General features: G+C 35.6%; 1 protein-coding gene across 7 annotated transcripts in view; it reads right to left on the reverse strand.

The window, feature by feature from the left end:
* The window catches only part of NOL4 (nucleolar protein 4), a 313,852-nt gene that overhangs the window by 212,259 nt on the left and 82,182 nt on the right, over positions 1 to 19,411 (reverse strand). For 6 of the 7 annotated variants that reach the window (XM_056138035.1, XM_056138034.1, XM_056138041.1 and 3 more), the window contains 2 exons: positions 10,432 to 10,543; positions 9,461 to 9,573 (listed from right to left, as the gene is read on the reverse strand). The exons of the other annotated variant lie outside the window; for it this stretch is intronic. In XM_056138035.1, the coding sequence (XP_055994010.1) occupies positions 9,461 to 9,573; positions 10,432 to 10,543 (225 nt within the window). The remainder of the gene's footprint in view (positions 1 to 9,460; positions 9,574 to 10,431; positions 10,544 to 19,411) is intronic. 7 annotated transcript variants of the gene reach the window in all.

Raw genomic sequence — 19,411 nt, forward strand, 5'->3', positions numbered from 1 at the left:
TAGAAAGAAGTTAACTTTGCTTCACAATGTTGTTGTGGTAGTTATTGTGATCACAACCAGTGAATACTTCTGATTCTGTACTCATGAATCATTCTTGCATGCTTGGGGGACTATATACAGTGCTGGGAATTCAAACATGGGTTGACCACATGCAAGGCAAGCATATTGTCTATCTCTTGTACTATCTCCCCAGCCCCACAGTTGCTATATGAATATCTCTATTTCAGTCATGAAATTGCTATGGCTAGAATAACAGGAATATTTTAGGTATGTCCCTCCTGCTCCCCGCCTCTTCCCTGTCCTCTGATTTTTCAGAAAGCAGAATTTAAATAGGTAAGAAAAAGTATAAAGTATAGTTCCTCCTATCATTTCTCAGAGCTTAAAAAATTTATTATTTATCTAAAGAAAAAAGTAAACAATAATTTAAAAAGATCTTTCCAACATTATACTCCTAACAGCATTTTTCACAATAGTCAAGAAGCAGAATAAACCTAAATGCTCATTGAAAACTTTCTGGATAAAGAAGCTGTGGCTCTATGTCTATTTACGGGAACACTATCCTTCCTTTATAGAAGATGCAATCATAAGCTTTGGACAAAATCTCATATGCAGTGATTATAATAAATCTTTATAGTAAATGGTATAAGGAAATGAAAGAATTATTTGATGAAAGAATTATTTGATGATTTAACTAATGTATGAAATATAAATAGAGAAAACTGGCTAGGGGGAAAAACCCCTCACCAAAACTTATCAATTAATTAATAATTTATTAATTAATTTATTAATTAATAATTAATTAATTATTAATTAATTATTAATTAATTAACTTATTAATTCCTAACTCAGTGAAAACTATGGTAGCTATCAGAGGGAAAGTAGGAGAGAGTGGAAAAAATGGGTGGGGGGGTCTCAAGGAGGGGCAGGGATTAGTTTTCACTGGAAGTCTGGTAGTAGGTGTAATGAATCCCATTAGCATAAAAGGTAAAAATCTCTACCCCTGAAATTCTGGAGTTTGAAGCCAAATGATAGATGCACTGTAGTACTGTCCTCCTGTTGTTCATCAATTTGCTCAAGTGGACACCACTAATGTCTCACAACAAATTGTGAGATTTGTTGTTACTGTTTTTGGCATATCGAATACATCACAGGTAGCTTGCCAGGCTTTGCCATGCGGGTAAGATACTCTCGGTAGCTTTCTGGGCTCTCTGAGGTGGGGCAGAGGAATCAAACCTGGTTGGCCATGTGCAAGGTAAATGCTCTACCTGCTGTGCTATTGCTCCAGCCCAATCATAGATGACTACAGAAAATATTTTGTTGATAAATTTATAAAATACCTAATAAAATTCACACAGATTAAAGGTAAAGGTAAAGGCCCTCCCATTGTTCGTCGATTTGCTCGAGCGGGCCCAGTAATGTCTCCATTGGAGACTTTGTTGTTACTGTGTTTGGCATATCGAATACATCACGGGGAGCTTGCCAGGCTCTGCCGTGCGGGCAAGATACTCTCGGTAGCTTGCCGGGCTCTCCGAGAGGGAGAGGGGCGAAGGAATCAAACTCGGGTCGGCCATGTTGGCTGCGTGCAAGGCAAACGCCCTACCACTGTGCTATCGCTCCAGCCCTCATACCTCCGCCCCTCTCGGAGAGCTCGGCAAGCTACCGAGAGTATCTCGCCCGCACGGCAGAGCCTGGCAAGCTCCCCATGACGGATTCAATATGCCAAACACAGTAACAACAAAGTCTCCAATGGAGATGTTACTGGGCCTGCTCAAACAGATTAAGCAACTCAATTTATTACAGTCATACACTTATTCACGTATCAGTCCTCCTTAGGTTTTGTTCAAGCTCTTGTTCATCTTCAGTCTCTGGTCATATTAGTATCACTTGAAATATCTTATGTCTTCTGCAATGAACTCCTACTTCACCATATTTCCATGTTCATGTTGTAGACATTCCATTACCAACAAAAATGTTCGGTCCCCGTTAGAATAGAATTCAAGCATATAATTTTAACCTATTTTACTTTTTTGACAAGATACTAAACCTAATCTATTCCATTTCCCTCTTCCTCTGCCTATTTCCCTAAACAGCTCAACATAAGTCTTTAAAATCATTTCACTTTACACACAACCGTCCAACTCAGAAGAGGCGTTTTTCTTGACTCATTCAAATGTCATCATTTAGATGTCTACTTCCTATATTAGATATGCCCAAAACAGTAACAAGAGTCTCACAATGGAGACTTTACTGGTGCCCGCTCGAGCAAATCGATGAACAAGAGAAGGACAGTGCTACTTCCTATATCAACTTTTTTTTCTCAGACATCTAACAATTTTTCAAACAGTCTCACTTTCTGTTCATGTTCTTGTTTTCTTTTTCACTGAAGAATTAGGAGCAAATATAAGGAAACTTCCACAAGTTCCACCAGCATTTTCTTCCACTTATTATATCTGAACCCACTTAACTCAGTCTTTCCCAGTGTGTGCTCTGTTCTTAAGTCATCTACTCCAATTTTGTATAAGAAATCACCCTAGCCACGCCAATGACAGTGCCTCATCAATTCTTTCCTCATTTTTCTGTACTGTTAATGTTCCCTAATGATTCTCATCACAGAAAAAATACACTGTCATGTCTATGATCTAAACAAAATTGTTCTATAATAAACATTCTCATTCTCATTCCTCTCATCGTTAATAGCATCTTTTGCTGTCTTCAACAGAAAAACTTCATAAGAGCAAAGATATTGCTGTCTCCAATTCTTTCTTATACCCAACCCACTCCAGTCAGGCTATTATTTCATCACCACCCCAAAAACTACTCTTGTCATGAATACCATTGAACTTCCACAAGTCTAAATCCAGACCTAATATCCATCTTCTTAATAGTCTTATTGATGATTTGACAGAAAAGATTAAATAGCTTGAGATATTTCTCCATCTGTCTTCTAGATTATATTCTCCTGATTTTTATGCTAACACACTTGCAGCTACTTTTTTCATTCTCTTCTGACCCTTATCTTCCAGATGTCAATAGCACTGACATTTCCTAACACTCTGTAACATTGGACTTTGTTTCTCAATTTACATTCCAAATTTCGTTACCAATAATGCCTAAATGTCTCATGTTCAGATTAGTTCTGTAGCACTGTAGCACTGTCCTCCCATTGTTCATTGATTTGCTCAAGCAGGCACAGTAACGTCTCCATTGTGAAACTTGCTGTTACTGTGTTTAGAATATCAAATACATCATGGGAAGCTTGCCAGGCTTTGCTATACTCTCGGTAGCTTGCCGGTCTCTTCGAGAGGGGCAGAAGAATCAAACTCAGATTGGTCCAGTCTGCTGTGTGCAAGGCAAATGCCCTACCCTCTGTGCTATTGCTTGCCAAGTAACTGATAACTCTACGCATGCTCAGGCTGAGACTCATGCACGAGTGAAGCCCTACAGAACCAGGTAAGTGGAACTCTGAGATCTTGGATTCCAGGCTCAATGGACCGGAGAACAGAGATCCTCTGTCTGCTCCCACCAACCAAAGGTGACCAAGAGATTAAAACAAGAAGCCCCACCCTACCCTGCCCTGTCTGCTTCCACCAACTGCCTGGCAACCCAGTGATTACACAAAGACGACCCACCCTACTGGTACCAGATAAATACCTCACCGGCAGACCTCCACTACCTCCACTGCTTCCACTACCCAGCCGCTGGCATGCTCCAGGCCAGTTTCTGGACACATCTTAAGACACTTAATACCCATATTCCAGGATTTCCACACCATATTTGATAGGGTTCAAATATGGTTTGATCCATAGGAACACCTACAAGGGTGATTAAAGGCCACCCTAAAAGCTTCTATCCCTCTCGGAGAGCCTGGCAAGCTACCGAGAGTATCCTGCCCGCATGGCAGAGCCTGGCAAGCTATCTGTGGTGTATTCAATATGCCAAAACCAGTAAATACAATGGATCTCATCCCCCCCGATAACTCTACTTCAACACGTAACAACAATCTTAAATCTATTTTGACCACTTATATTCGGGTCTCCCAAAGAGGAAATGAAAGACTATGCTTAGAGTATCATGCTTCACTCAAATGAGAGAAAGAATCCGAAGTTCTGACCTCTGTCAACGGTCAAGAATTAGGGATGCTGTCTCGTTTGCCAAGGTGTTGAAAATCAGATGGGCTGGACTTGTAGTGAGATTTGGAGATGACCACTGGACTAGAGCCATTACTGACTGGATTCCATGGGATGTCAAAAGATCGCGTGGCCACCCACCTACGAGATGGTCAGACTTCTTTGTCAAGACCCTAAATGATCGGTTTGAGGCTCTTCATATTCCTAGAATAAGCAGACGCCATTGCGCTATACTAGCACGCAACTGGGACGAAGGAAGATGTTACTGGCACCCACTCAAGCAAATTGATGAGAAATGCGATGTCAAGTGATCAAGTGACCACTCATCATTCAAAATTGAATTTCTGATATTATACTCCAAATAACTTTTACCTTCATTCTTACTTATTCCAATTAATGACAATTCTACCATGCCTGCTAAGATTTTTTTTACTTGGTTTCTATTGATTGGCTCTTAACTTTTGTGCCACATTGTATCCGTTAGCAAATCTTAAAATATAATCCTAATCTAACCTTGTATTACTCTTGTTACCTGTGTTTCACAATACTACCTTCTTCTTTCCTTTACATATAATACCTATAAGAGAGAGGTTTCTCAAATTTCAGAACCCAATGAGAAGTGCAGGTACACAGGTTCAGTGATGGGAAACTCCAGGTCTCAAGGGATAGGGGATGGGCCGGTCTTTCTCATCCTCTGGTCCCCATCGGAACTGGTGGTCACACCCACAAACTGCCTCTGGCTGCTACTTAAATTCCTTAATGGCCATGATCCAGAGACACACTAAAGAAGCTCTGAACCAAGCAACTCACTGCAGAGATTTCTCCAGACCCTAATTATCTAAAATTTTAGAATTCCAGGAGCACACTGCTGCTTTTGTGGCCACACGACATCTTATGCTATTTATAACAAACAATACAAAGAGAATATGGGGAGATTGTCTGCCATAGAGGTGGTTAGGGGGTGGAATGGGCAGGGGAGATACTGGGGACCTTGGTGGTGGAGGTTGTGCACTGATGGAGTATTGGGTGATCGATCATTGTATGACTGAAACTCAAACAGGAAAGTTTTGTAACTGTATCTCATAGTGATTAAAAAAAAGATAATAATAAAATAAAATTAACATTCTGAATAAACAAAAAAGTAATGTGGAGTTCATGCCCAATTAAATCAGCTTAATCAATGGCTGAATAAATAGCATACTTTTATATTAAAAAAAGAGAGAGAGAGAGAGGCTCCTATTGATGATGATGCTGATGCTGATGATGATGATGATGACAAAACTAAAATATTCATGAGATTACTACAAACCATCCTAGATTAGAAGAAAATGTTTGCCTATAGGGCAATCACAGGCATTTGCCCTCCACAAGAGTCCTTCCTGCGGTTGCACAACATAACTGGTAACACCCTACAACACACGTAGGTAACTTTTGCAGTTACCAGACCTGGTTTGTTTAGTTCTTCTCTGACAGCTAATATGTGAGAGAGCAGAAATTCATAACAGGTAGACTGGGTACTTGGGAAGAAGGCACATTCCTCAAGAGAGAAAAATGTATTTCAGAACCCAAATGTTTCTAAATTCCACAGGAATATTACCTAGTTATTTCTAGTCTTCTGACTCCATACAGTTAGTTTACCATAAAAAATTGGTTTTCACATTAACTAACTTGCCCAGTGGACATGTGTTATGCCAATTTAATCAAGCTTGTGGAGAAGCAAAGTTGGATGTATAGTCAAAGGTAAGATTTTCAAGTTGATGGATAAACGTTTCTCTTAATTCTACACACAGTAATATATCTATTGACTTCCTACTGGTATCTCTTCAACCACTATTTAAATTTAAATAAAATGCTGATTGTGGGCCAAAAATAGTATAACAGACAAGATACTTGTCTTGCACATGCTCTACCCAATTTGATCCCTGAAACTGGATATAATACCTCAAGTCCACCCAGGGTGATCCTTAAGCAAAGACCTAGGAGTAAATGCAGCACAACCAGATATGTCCCCATTAAAAACAACAGAAAAGATTATTTACAATGGTTATAAAACTTTAAAATTTTAGTAGTATATTTTAAACATCTGTATGTCTCATCATAACCAGAACCAAAGTTGTAGTCTGTACCCATGTGTTCCTTCATCAATTTATTTTCAACAGGGCAATCCACACTAATAATATCTGAATAACACAGGCTGGTAAGATACTAAAGTTGGCACTCGCTCTGCACACAACTGCTCTGGGTTCAATCTACAGAGTCACAAATCATACCCTAATTGAGAAATAACAGCTGGGGGCCACCCCCAAACCAATGTATATATGTATAAACATGCACATACATATGTGTGTGTTGTGTATATATGTGTGTGTGTATGAATAATACTGTATTACTTCCTGCTCAAAAATCTCCTGTCCATAATGTAATCTTTCAATTTCAGTACTCACCAAATAAGCTCCTGCCTTTTGAAGGACATTGCATGATATATCTCTAATATATGTGTGTGTGCATCATATATAATGTATATATTTCATTTCTTTCAATTTTTTAATGACACCTTCTCATTAAATGTATTAAAATTTGTAAGCTCTAGTCCTATTCCAAATTCAAGTCCTGAGCTAACTGTTCCTGATCTCCTTGAATTCTCTTAATAGTATTTAGTAATCTTCTTTGATACATTCTTATATGCATTATTGTATGCTTAGCCCACACTACAATGTAAGTTTGTTAAATTCAAGATTTTCTGTCAGTTTAATAACTATCTCTGGCATATACAGTAATGACATTTACATGTTCTCAATAAATATTAGTTGAACCAAACTGAATCAATACTTATTTAAGATCTAAATATAACTTACCACAAAGTCGTCTCTCTCGTTTGAATTCCATATTTAATATTATTTGACTTACTTTATCACTCCACTCTCTCCACTCTTTTCCTATTTTTTTTGAGGGGGAGGGCATTAAACCCAGGACATCACACACACAGGCAATCTTTCTTTCACTGAGCTACATTCCTGGTCTGATTTTTCCCCATTAAGTTTTTTTTTTTCATTGAGCTACAACTCTGGCCTGATTTTTCTCCATTAAGTTTTTTTTTTTGGGGGGGGGAGGGGTTGTTCTGGAGCTATCCCCAGCAGTACTCAGGGCTTGCTTTTGCTCTGGGCTCATGAATCGGTACCATGCGGGAGCCAGAAACCAAACTCAGGTTGGCCACATGAAAGGCAGGACATTACCTGCTGTACTATCTCCTGGCCCTCCAACTTTCCTTTGAATAATTATAGTTATAAAATTTCAAAGATATACAAACTAGTAATTTACCCATATATTTTTAGGCATCTTACATCTAATTTAATATTTTCAAAGTGCAGGGAAAAGAACTACTCTCCTCATTACTGAATGAATTTTAAAATGCTTTTGTGTGAAATATTTAAGATGAGAGAAAACAGAAGATTCAATACGTAGGGGCACAAAGTTAGCTACTTACTTCTTAAACTAGAGATAAATATATCAACACTTGAATCATCTTCCCAAAAATAATTTGGAAGTTCTAACTAGTTTATGGCCTCATATTTATTTTCTATTATATAATAAATTGTAGGAATCATTTTTCATTCTCATGAGTGGATATAAAAATCTTATTCTTCATATCCTTAATCCAGTTAATTAGTTACTATTTGTTATAATTTATTAAGTAGTCATCTTGTAATATGGCATTTGATAATGTCACATTAATAAAAATCTTTTGGTGTATACCTGAATTAACAGTGCTACAGTATACCTGAATAATCTCCTTTGACATAAAATGAAGACAAATGAGTTTTTATCTTCTACTTATAGTTTTTGTGGAGGTCAAACTTTGTATAGTTTTAGTCTTATATTATAAAGGATGGAACTTAGGATTTCACACATGCAAACTGACTCTGCCACTTAAGCCAAATTTCTGGCCCCAATTCTGACACTAAACACGATCAAATGAAAATAAAATAAAAAAATTTAATTGGAAAAAATTCTGAGTACCCTTTTATTCAAGAGAGAATTTAAGGAACAAATTTAGTAGCCTGAAAAACTATTCCTTAAATGTATCTATAATTTAATACCTAAAATATAGTCAAGAAGGGTTTGTCAAGTACTCACATTTTGTATATCTAAAACTATAAATCAGAGAATATACACACAACATATATATAAATTAGCCCATGCCTTTGAGCTTCTTCAGTCAAAATGAGTACTTCAGTAAAATCTTAGAGAATACTGAATAAACATATATTTAGTGTCTAATACTGTAGCGCTGTAGCACTGTCCTCACGTTGTTCATCAATTTGCTCGAGCGGGCCCAGTAACATCTCCATTGTGAGACTTGTTGTTACTGTGTTTGGTATATGGATAGTCAAGGGTAGCTTGCCAGGCTTTGCTGTGCAGGCAAGATAACTCTGGGTAGCTTGTTGGGCTCTCTGAGGGGGGCGGAGGAATTGAACTTGCATTTACTGGGTGGGCTGCATGCAAGGCCCTACCCGCTGTGCTATCGCTCCAGCCTATATATTTTAGTGTCTAATACAGATCATCAAATAAACACATTTCTAGATTTTTATTACCCAAAAACAACAAAATATTTTGAACATCAGAATATCTCTAATGAAAAAAGAATCACTACAAATTGTCTTCAGAAAATGCAAATGAAATAGAAAAACAAATATGTACAGCTATGTTAGCAGAAAATTACTTTAAAATGTACGGAAGAGTTATAGGGCGAAAAATTATTATACTTGAAGTACTAGATAAAATTTCTTGTCTGATTTTCAGGCAAATTTTCTTTAGCACTAGAGTCTCCTGGAATGTTCACTCATTGGAGATACTTTCCCTTGAACATTCTGACACATTGTTTAGGCTCTCTCAATCAATGGTCAGTTAAGAAAAATAAAGAATTAATTCCAAAAGGTGGAGCGGGATTCCAGAAAGAAAACCGAAGTAGAAGAGATGGAGGGTGGGAGTATCATGGGCACTTTGTTATGAGAAGCATGTTCGTGCATCAATACCATATATTTTTAACACTCATAACTTTTTAAAGTATAATAAATAAAATATAAAAGTAAAAAAAATCTTCCTTGGGAATGAGCAAATTCCCACGTAGCATTATGGTAGATGTGTTACAACAGGAATCTATCAAGACTTCCTCATTTCTGTCTGTTTCTCCATCTGTGCAATACTGATGATTCTCCTTTGATTAAAAATAAATTACTATCTTCAAAAATAAGGTCATGCTTTATAGGATAGTCATGGTTCTCAAACTCCATTCCAACTTGTAAGTGGTACAAATGTAAATGTTTTTGTTTTACCTCATCCTGCTGGGAGTTCAGCAGCTGCAGTTTCATGTGCTTCATATAGGCCATGGTAATTGGCATGTTGTAGTCAATCATGCTGGTCACCAAAGTAGGAGGTTTTCCATTATCTATAATAAAACATTTTTAATGGGTAATGAAAGTGAAGCTGCATTCTACCTGCAATTTCAGAATGATCTAATTTGTTCAAAATGAAATATGTGTTAAAGAGATTGGTAGCATTATAGATTGTAGGTAAAATAAACTGTAAGGTTACATAAAGATGTATTTAGGAGAATTAGCACTTGAGATAAGCTAGTTATTTTAAACACAGAGAATCCCATTCACTAGCCTGGGTAACTAAAATAGAAGCTAATATGGTGACCAGACACAGTATTATTTTATATTTTTCTTCTATGTACACGTATGCATATATTACTGGAATAAAAGGAAATGTTTGTTTTTCTTTTTTATTCCCATTTTACTTATACTCCAATTCATAGGAATGGGCAAATAGAACTGCATATTTCAAATTAATTGAACCTAAGAGCTATTTATATATTAGAAAAACAACATAGATTCTAATGGAAATTAAAGCCAAATTATAATGTCTGTAAAACTACCTTGAATGAATTCATGTTATTCATTATTGTTAGGATTAAAGAATTTATAGAATAAAAAGGGCACTAATGGTGCCTGCTTTTCCTTGCCGGACATATTTTAGATGCCATGAAATACACACACATGAAAATTAAAATATCATGATAGGATCAAAGTTATTTGCCTTCGTTGAAACTGTCTTTTTTCTCTGAGATGGGCATCACATTCCTTTCGTAAGTGGATATTCAAAATTCACTGCTACTTGAATAAATGAGATGATTTGACTTGTTGAACTGTTTCAGTCTACCACATTGTTATAGAAGTGTGAGATATAAATTGCCATTATGAATAAAATTACTCTAAATCTCACTATTTGACACTGTGGCTACCTTTATGATCTGTTCCATCTGGGTTTAAATGCATTCTTTTCTGGCACTCTGAGCAGCTCATTAGAAACCGTGTCACCGCTTCTCTTGGTAGGAAGGCATAGCTCTCTGAAATCTGAAATGATTCACAAAATAGAGGTATTATTATATAAGCTGACTGACCATGATTCAACAGAAATGATCATTGTATTTCCAAATAAGACACATTATTCCATAATGGCAGGAAGCACAATGAAAGCATGCACTGCATACCATGCATCATTTCAAGAAATATCTATCCAACTTGATTGCATGTTTCTTAACAATAGCTAATAATAGGATGTGGAGGAAGTAAATCTGCCACATCTGGATGGGTATCTGTATTTCTGCATTTCTTTTAGGAAAATTAATCAGAGTGTACATATAGTATAATGATTTTAACTTTTTAAAAACTACCAACATTGTTGTTTAAACTTACTGCTAATACCAACAAAATTTCATTGAATTTATATATTTTTTAAAATTTAGCCTCAGAAAGTAACAATAAACTTTGGATTTTGCATTAATGAGCATTTTCAAGTAAAATAAATAATTCTAACAGAACTCTGGACTATTACTGTCTCAAATCACCTTTTCCACAGAAAATGACACACCTGGAATTGTATTTGGCCACTTATTACATATAATATCTCATATTAACACTTATAATTTTGGTCCACAATAGTTCACGATTTTTAATACCTTCATAAAGGCTTATATTCTCAGGACCATTTATCCAGAATGAAGTTAGATTCTACAATATTCCAGTAATTGTTTAATATCAACATTTAGAAACCAAGGTAAGTACCTCTTCTATTTCTCAGGTGCATACACAACTATTATAAACACTAATAAACTTTAAGTGTGTATAAAAGAAACAAAATATATACCTGGTACAAACATGTACTAATTCCCGCTAATTGTGATGGGGGTTAACTTTTCCTTATGTCTGGATTGATACAGAAGGATCAGAGCACTGAGAATACACCAAAATTAAAAAATGTAAATAATAATATCCCTGATTTTAATATTAAAGTAAGTTTGGACCACTTAACCTAGACCACTGACAGAGGAAAAGAAGTCATAAGAACAGTAAAGAAAAGAAACCAGTCAAGAATAACAGTGTGCCAAAGAAGAAACATCTCCATCATTAAAGTTTGCCATGAACTATCTATGTTCAGGTAATTAAAAATTCAATAGACATTCAGAATATGAAACTATAATTTTATATCACTATAATTTGTAAATTATATTCCCAGATAAAAATCTACTTTATCATACTATCCAAAAATTGTGAAAGAAAATGATCCAGAACAATTTCATCTGTAGTATTTCACTAGTTTAGTTTGGCTACTAAGAAAATCACTGTCACTGTTACTGTCCTCCCCTTGTTATCAATTTGCTCGAGTGGGCTCAGTAACATCTCCATTGTGACAATTGTTACTGTGTTTGGCATATTGAATATGCCACGGGTAGCTTGCCAGGCTTTGCAGTGTGGGCGAGATACTCTCGGTAGCTTTCCGGGCTCTCCTAGAGGGACGGAGGAATCAAACACAGGTCAGCCATGTCGGCAGCTTGCAAGGCAAACGCCCTACCCACTGTGCTATTGCTCCAGTCCACTAAGAAAATATATTTACAACTTAAGTTTTAATTTACTTGTACATTTTATATATGAACACTCATATCTGATTTCTGCTCACCTATTTTACAGAACTAGAAAATTGCCTTTTTTTCCATTAGAGACTTTGTAAAAATATTTTATAATAATTTAGAAGTTAAAAGATAAATTTATGGTGTGTGCTCCATATTGGCATTTTATATTGTAACTATATAAAATGGAATTATCTATAGCCCATTAAAACTAGTGAAACTGACCAGGAAATTCAATAGCAAACAGAACTTGAGAAGAATGTTCCATAGATACTCAAAGAAAATTTTTGTTTACGTAAGTAAAGACTTAGTAAAAGAGAAACCACTACTGAGAAAGAACTGGGCAAGTGATGAACTCTTTTGAAATGGCATGTCATTGGTTTCCATGTGCCTAATCATCAAAACCTTCCCATTTCCTAAGGTTACTAAAGTAATTATGCATGAATTCCTTATAAACAGATTTATGGTTTAACTGATTCAACTGCATTTATCCTAGCACTACTTATCTCTAAACCAGTTTTTCTAGGAATCAGTATTAATCATTTTTTACTTCATTTGTAGTTTTATTCTGAAAAAGAAATGAATCTGCAATGATTACAAATATATTTGTGATTGTGCATACATATATGTATGAAATAATATCAAGTCCCATATTAAACCTTAACAAAGGTTATTTTGCAGTTACTTTTATGACATTATCTTCTCTAGTACTAGTTGGCACATACTTGGCCTGACACTATATGTTCAATAAATGAATACAAACACGTATTGGGGCACACATTTTTTGGTCTTCAGAATCCATTTTATGAAAAATATCTAGTAAGGTATTGTAGTAATTGCTTTCTTCCCTACAGCGTGCATTTGGGACCCACAGAATATGGAGTATTTCAGGAAAACAGATTTTCTGAGATAACTCACATTCCATTGTGAATACTACATTTTCTGCTATGAGGTGAAAACACATCTTTCCTTATCTACAATATTCCTTCCCTTAGGAAAAGAATAAACATTTCCTTTGTGAATTAAACATCCTAACCAAGCTTCATTGCTGAGATTCTCAGAATATATTTTCTTAATGAAGGGACCACTTTACACATTCAAAAGTAAAGCTCCCAGTCTTTACTTCCTGTGGGCATTTAGCCTCAAGACATGCAGCGATAATATTGAAAGCCTGCTTGTAAAGGCTCCCTAGAACTTAAATGCTCCTATAGCTACTGCTCTAATGAAAAGCCCAGATTCCATTTGCAGAGAGTGACTGTTTGAAATGCTAAATGAATTTTTGTTGTTTATAATGGTAATAAAACTCAGAAACAACTTCTTCTAGACTGTTTATTGACCTAAATACCAATATCCTTTACATAAAATGTAACTGCAGTTTCAAATAAAACTTACAAAAAACAAACACTGGCAAAGGCTTTAAGACACTTGAAATACTATTCTACAAAAATTGGAATTAGTTATATAAAATTCCATAATTATTCATAAGTATCTATTTCCTTGATTAACTTTTCAGGCTACTCTGTTTATTCCAACAGACATATTAAAGAAACGCTTAAACAAAAATGAGGAAAAGTTTTAATTGATTATTAATATTGTATTTATAAATTAAATCCAAAGTAGATTCACAAAATAAAATCAGCATTGTGAAGCTCCTAAACTTAAGTTATGCTTATAATTATATGCTGCTGTTATTTGTTAATGCTGATTTTGAAATTAGAATTATCTGTGGCTGAGGGATAGAGGTGTTGATACATAATAATACTTCATCTTAATTATTCACTAGAGTTTGAATAACATTGACACCGTTTACCAAAAAAGGCAAAAAACACTGTATTAAGACTGTAATTCATCAGTATTATAGAAAATCAGGAATTAGAAGTAGAAATGACTTTCTTTTCCCCTGGTTTTCAGGCCACACCCAGAGATGCTCAAGTGTTACTCTGGACTCTGCATTCAGGAATCATTACTGATGGTAAATTACTGATGGTGCGACCATTTGGAATGATGACTATTGAACCCAGTTTACTTTGCGCAAGGCAAGTGCCCTACACATTTGTACTATCCCTCTAGACCCAGAAATGACTTCTATCCTCAAAAATTATAATACAGAAATATAAAAATAATTAAACTGCAGATGTTACTTGAAAAATTAATCACCAAATATGATTCACAGAGCAAAGACAGTACAATTCTAGTAATGATAAGGCGGTTCACCTCCAGGAGTCTCAATGGTTTACTTTGTCAAGGGACATCTTAAGGGACCACTATGTGTCGATTTAAACAATAAAAAAAATGAACATAAACCTATTTCCGAAAAGTCTAACTAATCTTGCCAACTAATCTTTCTACGGTTAGAAAACTTAGTACCAAAATATTATTGACCAAAATACCAATATCCTTTACATAAAATGTAACTGCAGTTTCAAATAAAACTTATAAAAAACAAACACTGGCAAAGGCTTTAAGACACTTGAAATACTATTAAATTATATATACTAAAGGAAGGAAGGAAGAAAGGAAGGGAGGGAGGGAGGGAGGGAGGGAGGGAGGGAGGGAAGGAAGGAAGGAAGGAAGGAAGGAAGGAAGGAAGGAAGGAAGGAAGGAAGGAAGGAAGGAAGATGCCAATTCTTGAGCTCACGTACTAACAGCACCCCCATCCCACCACCCTGGGCTTGCACAGTGAGACCTTAACGGATGGTTCCTAAATCAAACAAACAGAAACAGGGGCCTGGGAGAAGGTTGGGATTGAAGCCTTTGTCTTGCCTTGCTCCCCTTGCCTTGCAGGTTCAATCTAGGACCAGAATCTCCCTTGTCAGGTCAGGAGTGATCCCTGAGTACATTCTTCCGGCAGCCCCGAATACTGCTGGGTGACCCAAAACCCCAAACAGTGTAGCCAAATTCTTTCATTTCTCAAGTCCCACATACTTATATCAACAAGTGTTTTTTTTAATAAAAACAAAAAAGCTATACAAAATATCTGAAATTAAACCAACAACTGTTGTTAAATTAATCTGTAAATTAACTGGATGATGTGTCTGAGCATTGAACCCTATCTGAAACAACTTTTAATGAACAACTTTGTAAATCAAGGCATCTTAGCACTGCAGCACTGTCCTCCTGTTGTTCATCAATTTGCTCGAGCAGGCACCAGTAATGTCTCACAACAAATGGTGAGACTTATTGTTACTGTTTTTGGCATATTGGATACGTCAGGGGTAGAAAAGAAATTTGTCTTAATAAAAACTTACATTCCAATTTTGGAAATGTAGAATTCCCTGCACCCACTGGAGTTGAGGTGCCCAGAGCCAGCCCTGGCAATGTGTAAGCAGATGATGGCTCTGGCCTCTGGGGTCAGGGTATGCTTTAAGAGGGATGGAACCCAATCCTTACCTACCTGGTACAGCTCTGTGTTTTACAACTTCATGATTCAAATGTATCTCCTTAACTCAAGTTCACAAAGTATTGCAATTTGGAAGCAACATGACTAACAAACATAAAAAAGAGGTATTTTTTTGTTCTATGCCTTTTCAGTAGCAAGTATCATTTCTCTCTAGTTTTCAATAGTCCCTTTAATGTCTTAGCCTATATATCAATTTGTAGTTCTATATTTCTTGATATAGTAGAGAACTGATAATTCTCAAAATTAAGACTCTATTTAATTATTTGATAACCATTACTTGCATTTCTTCTTTTGACTGAAAGAAATTCTTCCTGACTATGTATGTTTAAGTTTTTCACTGAGTGCTTAATGAATGGATTGTTCCTTGACAAGAATTTGATATTCAATCCTGGTATCAGTGATGGTTGAACATTGTCACTATTATCATCTCCATTTAAGAAGAAAGGAAACTAAGTGTCAAATAGACAAATAGAAGAGACTGATTTTCACATGAAAATCTGATTGGATAGTCTATTCAAGTAATCATCGTGTTTATAATTTCTCCTGGTTAAGAATTCTTAAAAAGAGAAATTGTCTGTACATAAAGATTTGTACTATTAACCTCACAGCATAGGTTAATTATGCTAAAATATTTATAATGTTCCCTGGTGGGAGGCTCTTTATAATGATAAAATGCTTTATCCAGTTCGAGGTGACCCTACTGAATGCAAAGGGCAGCCAGCACTTTGTACCTTGTCTTAGGCTGCAAAGTTCTACAAGAAACACACCAGAGTAAGCAGCAGCAATACAGAGCTCCACCTGGAGGAAAGTAACGGGCCATCTGTTCTGTTCGAGAAGAAGCCAGGGCTCAAGAGAAGGCTTTTGTGATAACGCCATAATATTGAAACAGCTAGGAACTATAGGCAAAGGATTTCTGGTTTTAATAGAAGGTGGTGTGTGTGGGGAAAATGTAGCCCATTTTAGAAGGCATGAGAGTTCCAATTGTTAAAAGAAATTCACCAGCAGAGAAGTGATTTTTAGTTTAAGACTTGAACATATGATTTGAATCTAACCATGAAGTTGGTGAATTATGAACATTAGCAATCACTTTTAAAGGCAAAAAAAAAAGGTAAAATCATTTGTCAACCAAAATCAAACCATTTCTCAAAGCTTACTAATGCTATATCAAAATTAAAAGAAATAAAATTTAAAAAAAACTAGAATTTGGGTTACCAAATAGCAGTGATTTGAAATAATAGTGGATAAGTGTTGAATTTTACTGTAAATTACATTACTCCACATTGGTGCCTTAAACTAGCCTGCTTTATTTCAGGTACCAAGCTTTAGTACTAAATGAGACTGTTCTAATTATACTATTTTTAAAAATTGCTTTCTCCACCTATGCCTTATACAATATATTTAGAGACCAGAAACAGTTACTTTATTTTACGGGGAACAGAAACATTAATATGAAGGTTTTACCAAATATCAGGTATCTTCAAGAAAAAAAATTGCCCTTAGGGCCAAACTTTGACATTTTCTCTTATGAAACTCTTGCACTTACAAATACAGAATGTATTTGAAAAAGATCTCCTAGTAAAAATTACTTACTTATTATATATAATATTGTGACATTTGATACCAAATATAGCAATATCCCACACAAGCCACCTACAATGTATAATAACATCTATTGAAAATGTATTCTTAAAAAAATCCAAGAAAGCTGTAAAAATAGAGGGCACAAGGATGTGACTCCTTGATAATGTATATTCACTACACACATAACACTGCCATCATTTTGATCCCTGCCATCACACACACACACACACACACACACACACACACAAACACACACACACAAGAACTAAATAGAATAAGCAGAAATGTTCTTGAAATTTTCACAGGTCTGGACACATCAGCACAAAAGCATACTGTGGTTCAGAGACTTCTGTGAGGCAAGGATTTCTTGGAAACCTCTTCATTTCAACAAGGGCTGCTATGATTTATCTGCTTGAGTCATGCATATCTTCAAATTGATTCAGTGGGAGAATTAGATCTTGACCTTTTCATTTTTTTCTTTTGCAGGGAAGTGGTGAGTAAGGGGCAGGAAGGGAGGAGTTGTTAGAGAACTCTTAACCAGTATGGTAGTTGTTCCAGATCAAGTGATGAAGTGCTGCTTGGGCCAGTGGAGCTCAGAGGACACCAGCTGATGGTGCCTGGGAGATCTGAGGTCCTAGAATCTATTCAAGTCCTTGTGTATAGAAGGCAAGAACCCCCAGAACGTCACTATCTTCATCCCTCTTCTATTTCCATTCCTCTACCCAATGCCCAGGTTTGTATTTTTAAAAGTCTGGGTGTAACATAAGGTTACAGGTGGAAGTTCTCAGATACTTTGCTGAGGGTGGGGAGTGGTGAGATAAGTGTATATCCAAACCATGAGCATTAACACTACTGTAAAAATGTGACCTACACTGTAGTCATTTTTTTAACTTTACAAAAAATGGGGCCTTTGTACAGAGAAGCTGATACTGATGGTGGATGTGGAGTTGGAATATTATTTACCTGAAATCCTTAATATTAACAACTTATAAACCATGCATCTAAATAAAAATCTTTTACATTTAAATTTTTTTAAATTTTTTGAGTCACATTCGGCGATGCTCAGGGGTTATTCCTGGCTTTGCACTCAGGAATGACTCCTGGCAGTGCTTGGGGGACCATATGGATGCTGGAAATCGAACCCAGGTTGGCCACATAAAAGGCAAATGCCCTACCTGCTGTACTATTGCTCCAGTCCTTTAAAAATAAATTTTTAAAAATAATTTCAATTTGAATAGTTATAAGTTATCCAAATGTATTTTTTCTTTATTGTTATTGTGTTATTATATGCTATTATGTTATTGTTATAATAATCATATTATTTATAAGCTATTGTATTAGATCTTAACATAATGCAAAAAATTACTTTATAATGCCTGCAAATACCTCAACAGCAAACCTAGATATAAGTGCATGATAAGACTCAAACGTCTAGCCAATGATTTGTTCTTATGGGTTCTCTTTTACCCATTTCATGCATGAGAGAAGTTGAGCAATAAATATCATCATGTTTTTCTTCATAGTTAATTATTAATTGTGGTAGTGAAAATGGAGATAAACTTGCAATGATGAAGACATTCTTCAGGTAAACATTTATTTAACATTTTGTTAAATGCACAGTAATAATAATTATCTGAAACACCACTGCATATTGTTCGACAGCACTAATGAATCTAAAAAAATCAATTTATTGAAGGTGTATTGATAATTTACTGATTTTTAAAGTGATTCTGAAAAATACTTTCAAGCATCAACATAGTACTCATATGTAAAAAGTAAATAAAGAAGAATAACCAGTTATGTAAAATGCCAGATATTTGACTAACATGATCGTATTTCATTTGCTGCAGATCAGAACCTTTACTGTTTCTGAAAGAACTAATATGGTAAGTTGCATGTGATAGAAGAGATTGATGTTTTTTATTTGGTTTCCTACTGCTGTATAAAGCGTGTTTTAGTATGACTCTGATGTGGCTATCATTTACTCCATTGTACTAGTACCTGCTCACAATATATTTTTCATTCTTTTCTTTCTTCTTCAGTCATTTCTACATTCAATCTTCACACCCATGCATCACAACCATTAGCTTGTTTTTTACTTAGTTGAGTGAAGTGGACTGTCCTACTCTTGAATCTCTTTGACTCATTTTTAAATAGGGTTAAGGCTACAAGGTAAAATATAGGCATACCAAATTAAAGTTTCATTTTGGATAAACATGTAATATTTGGGAAATTTTACACTAACATATTTCTCTTAAAATCAAGTATAACCGGGGGTGCTATGTTTTATTTTTTAAACCTGGCAACTTTGCAAGATACTTATATCTAAGATAA

The sequence above is a fragment of the Sorex fumeus genome, unplaced genomic scaffold, assembly GCF_029834395.1.
Source record: "Sorex fumeus unplaced genomic scaffold, SorFum_2.1 ptg000128l, whole genome shotgun sequence".
In the NCBI taxonomy this organism is placed as follows: Eukaryota; Metazoa; Chordata; class Mammalia; order Eulipotyphla; family Soricidae; genus Sorex; species Sorex fumeus.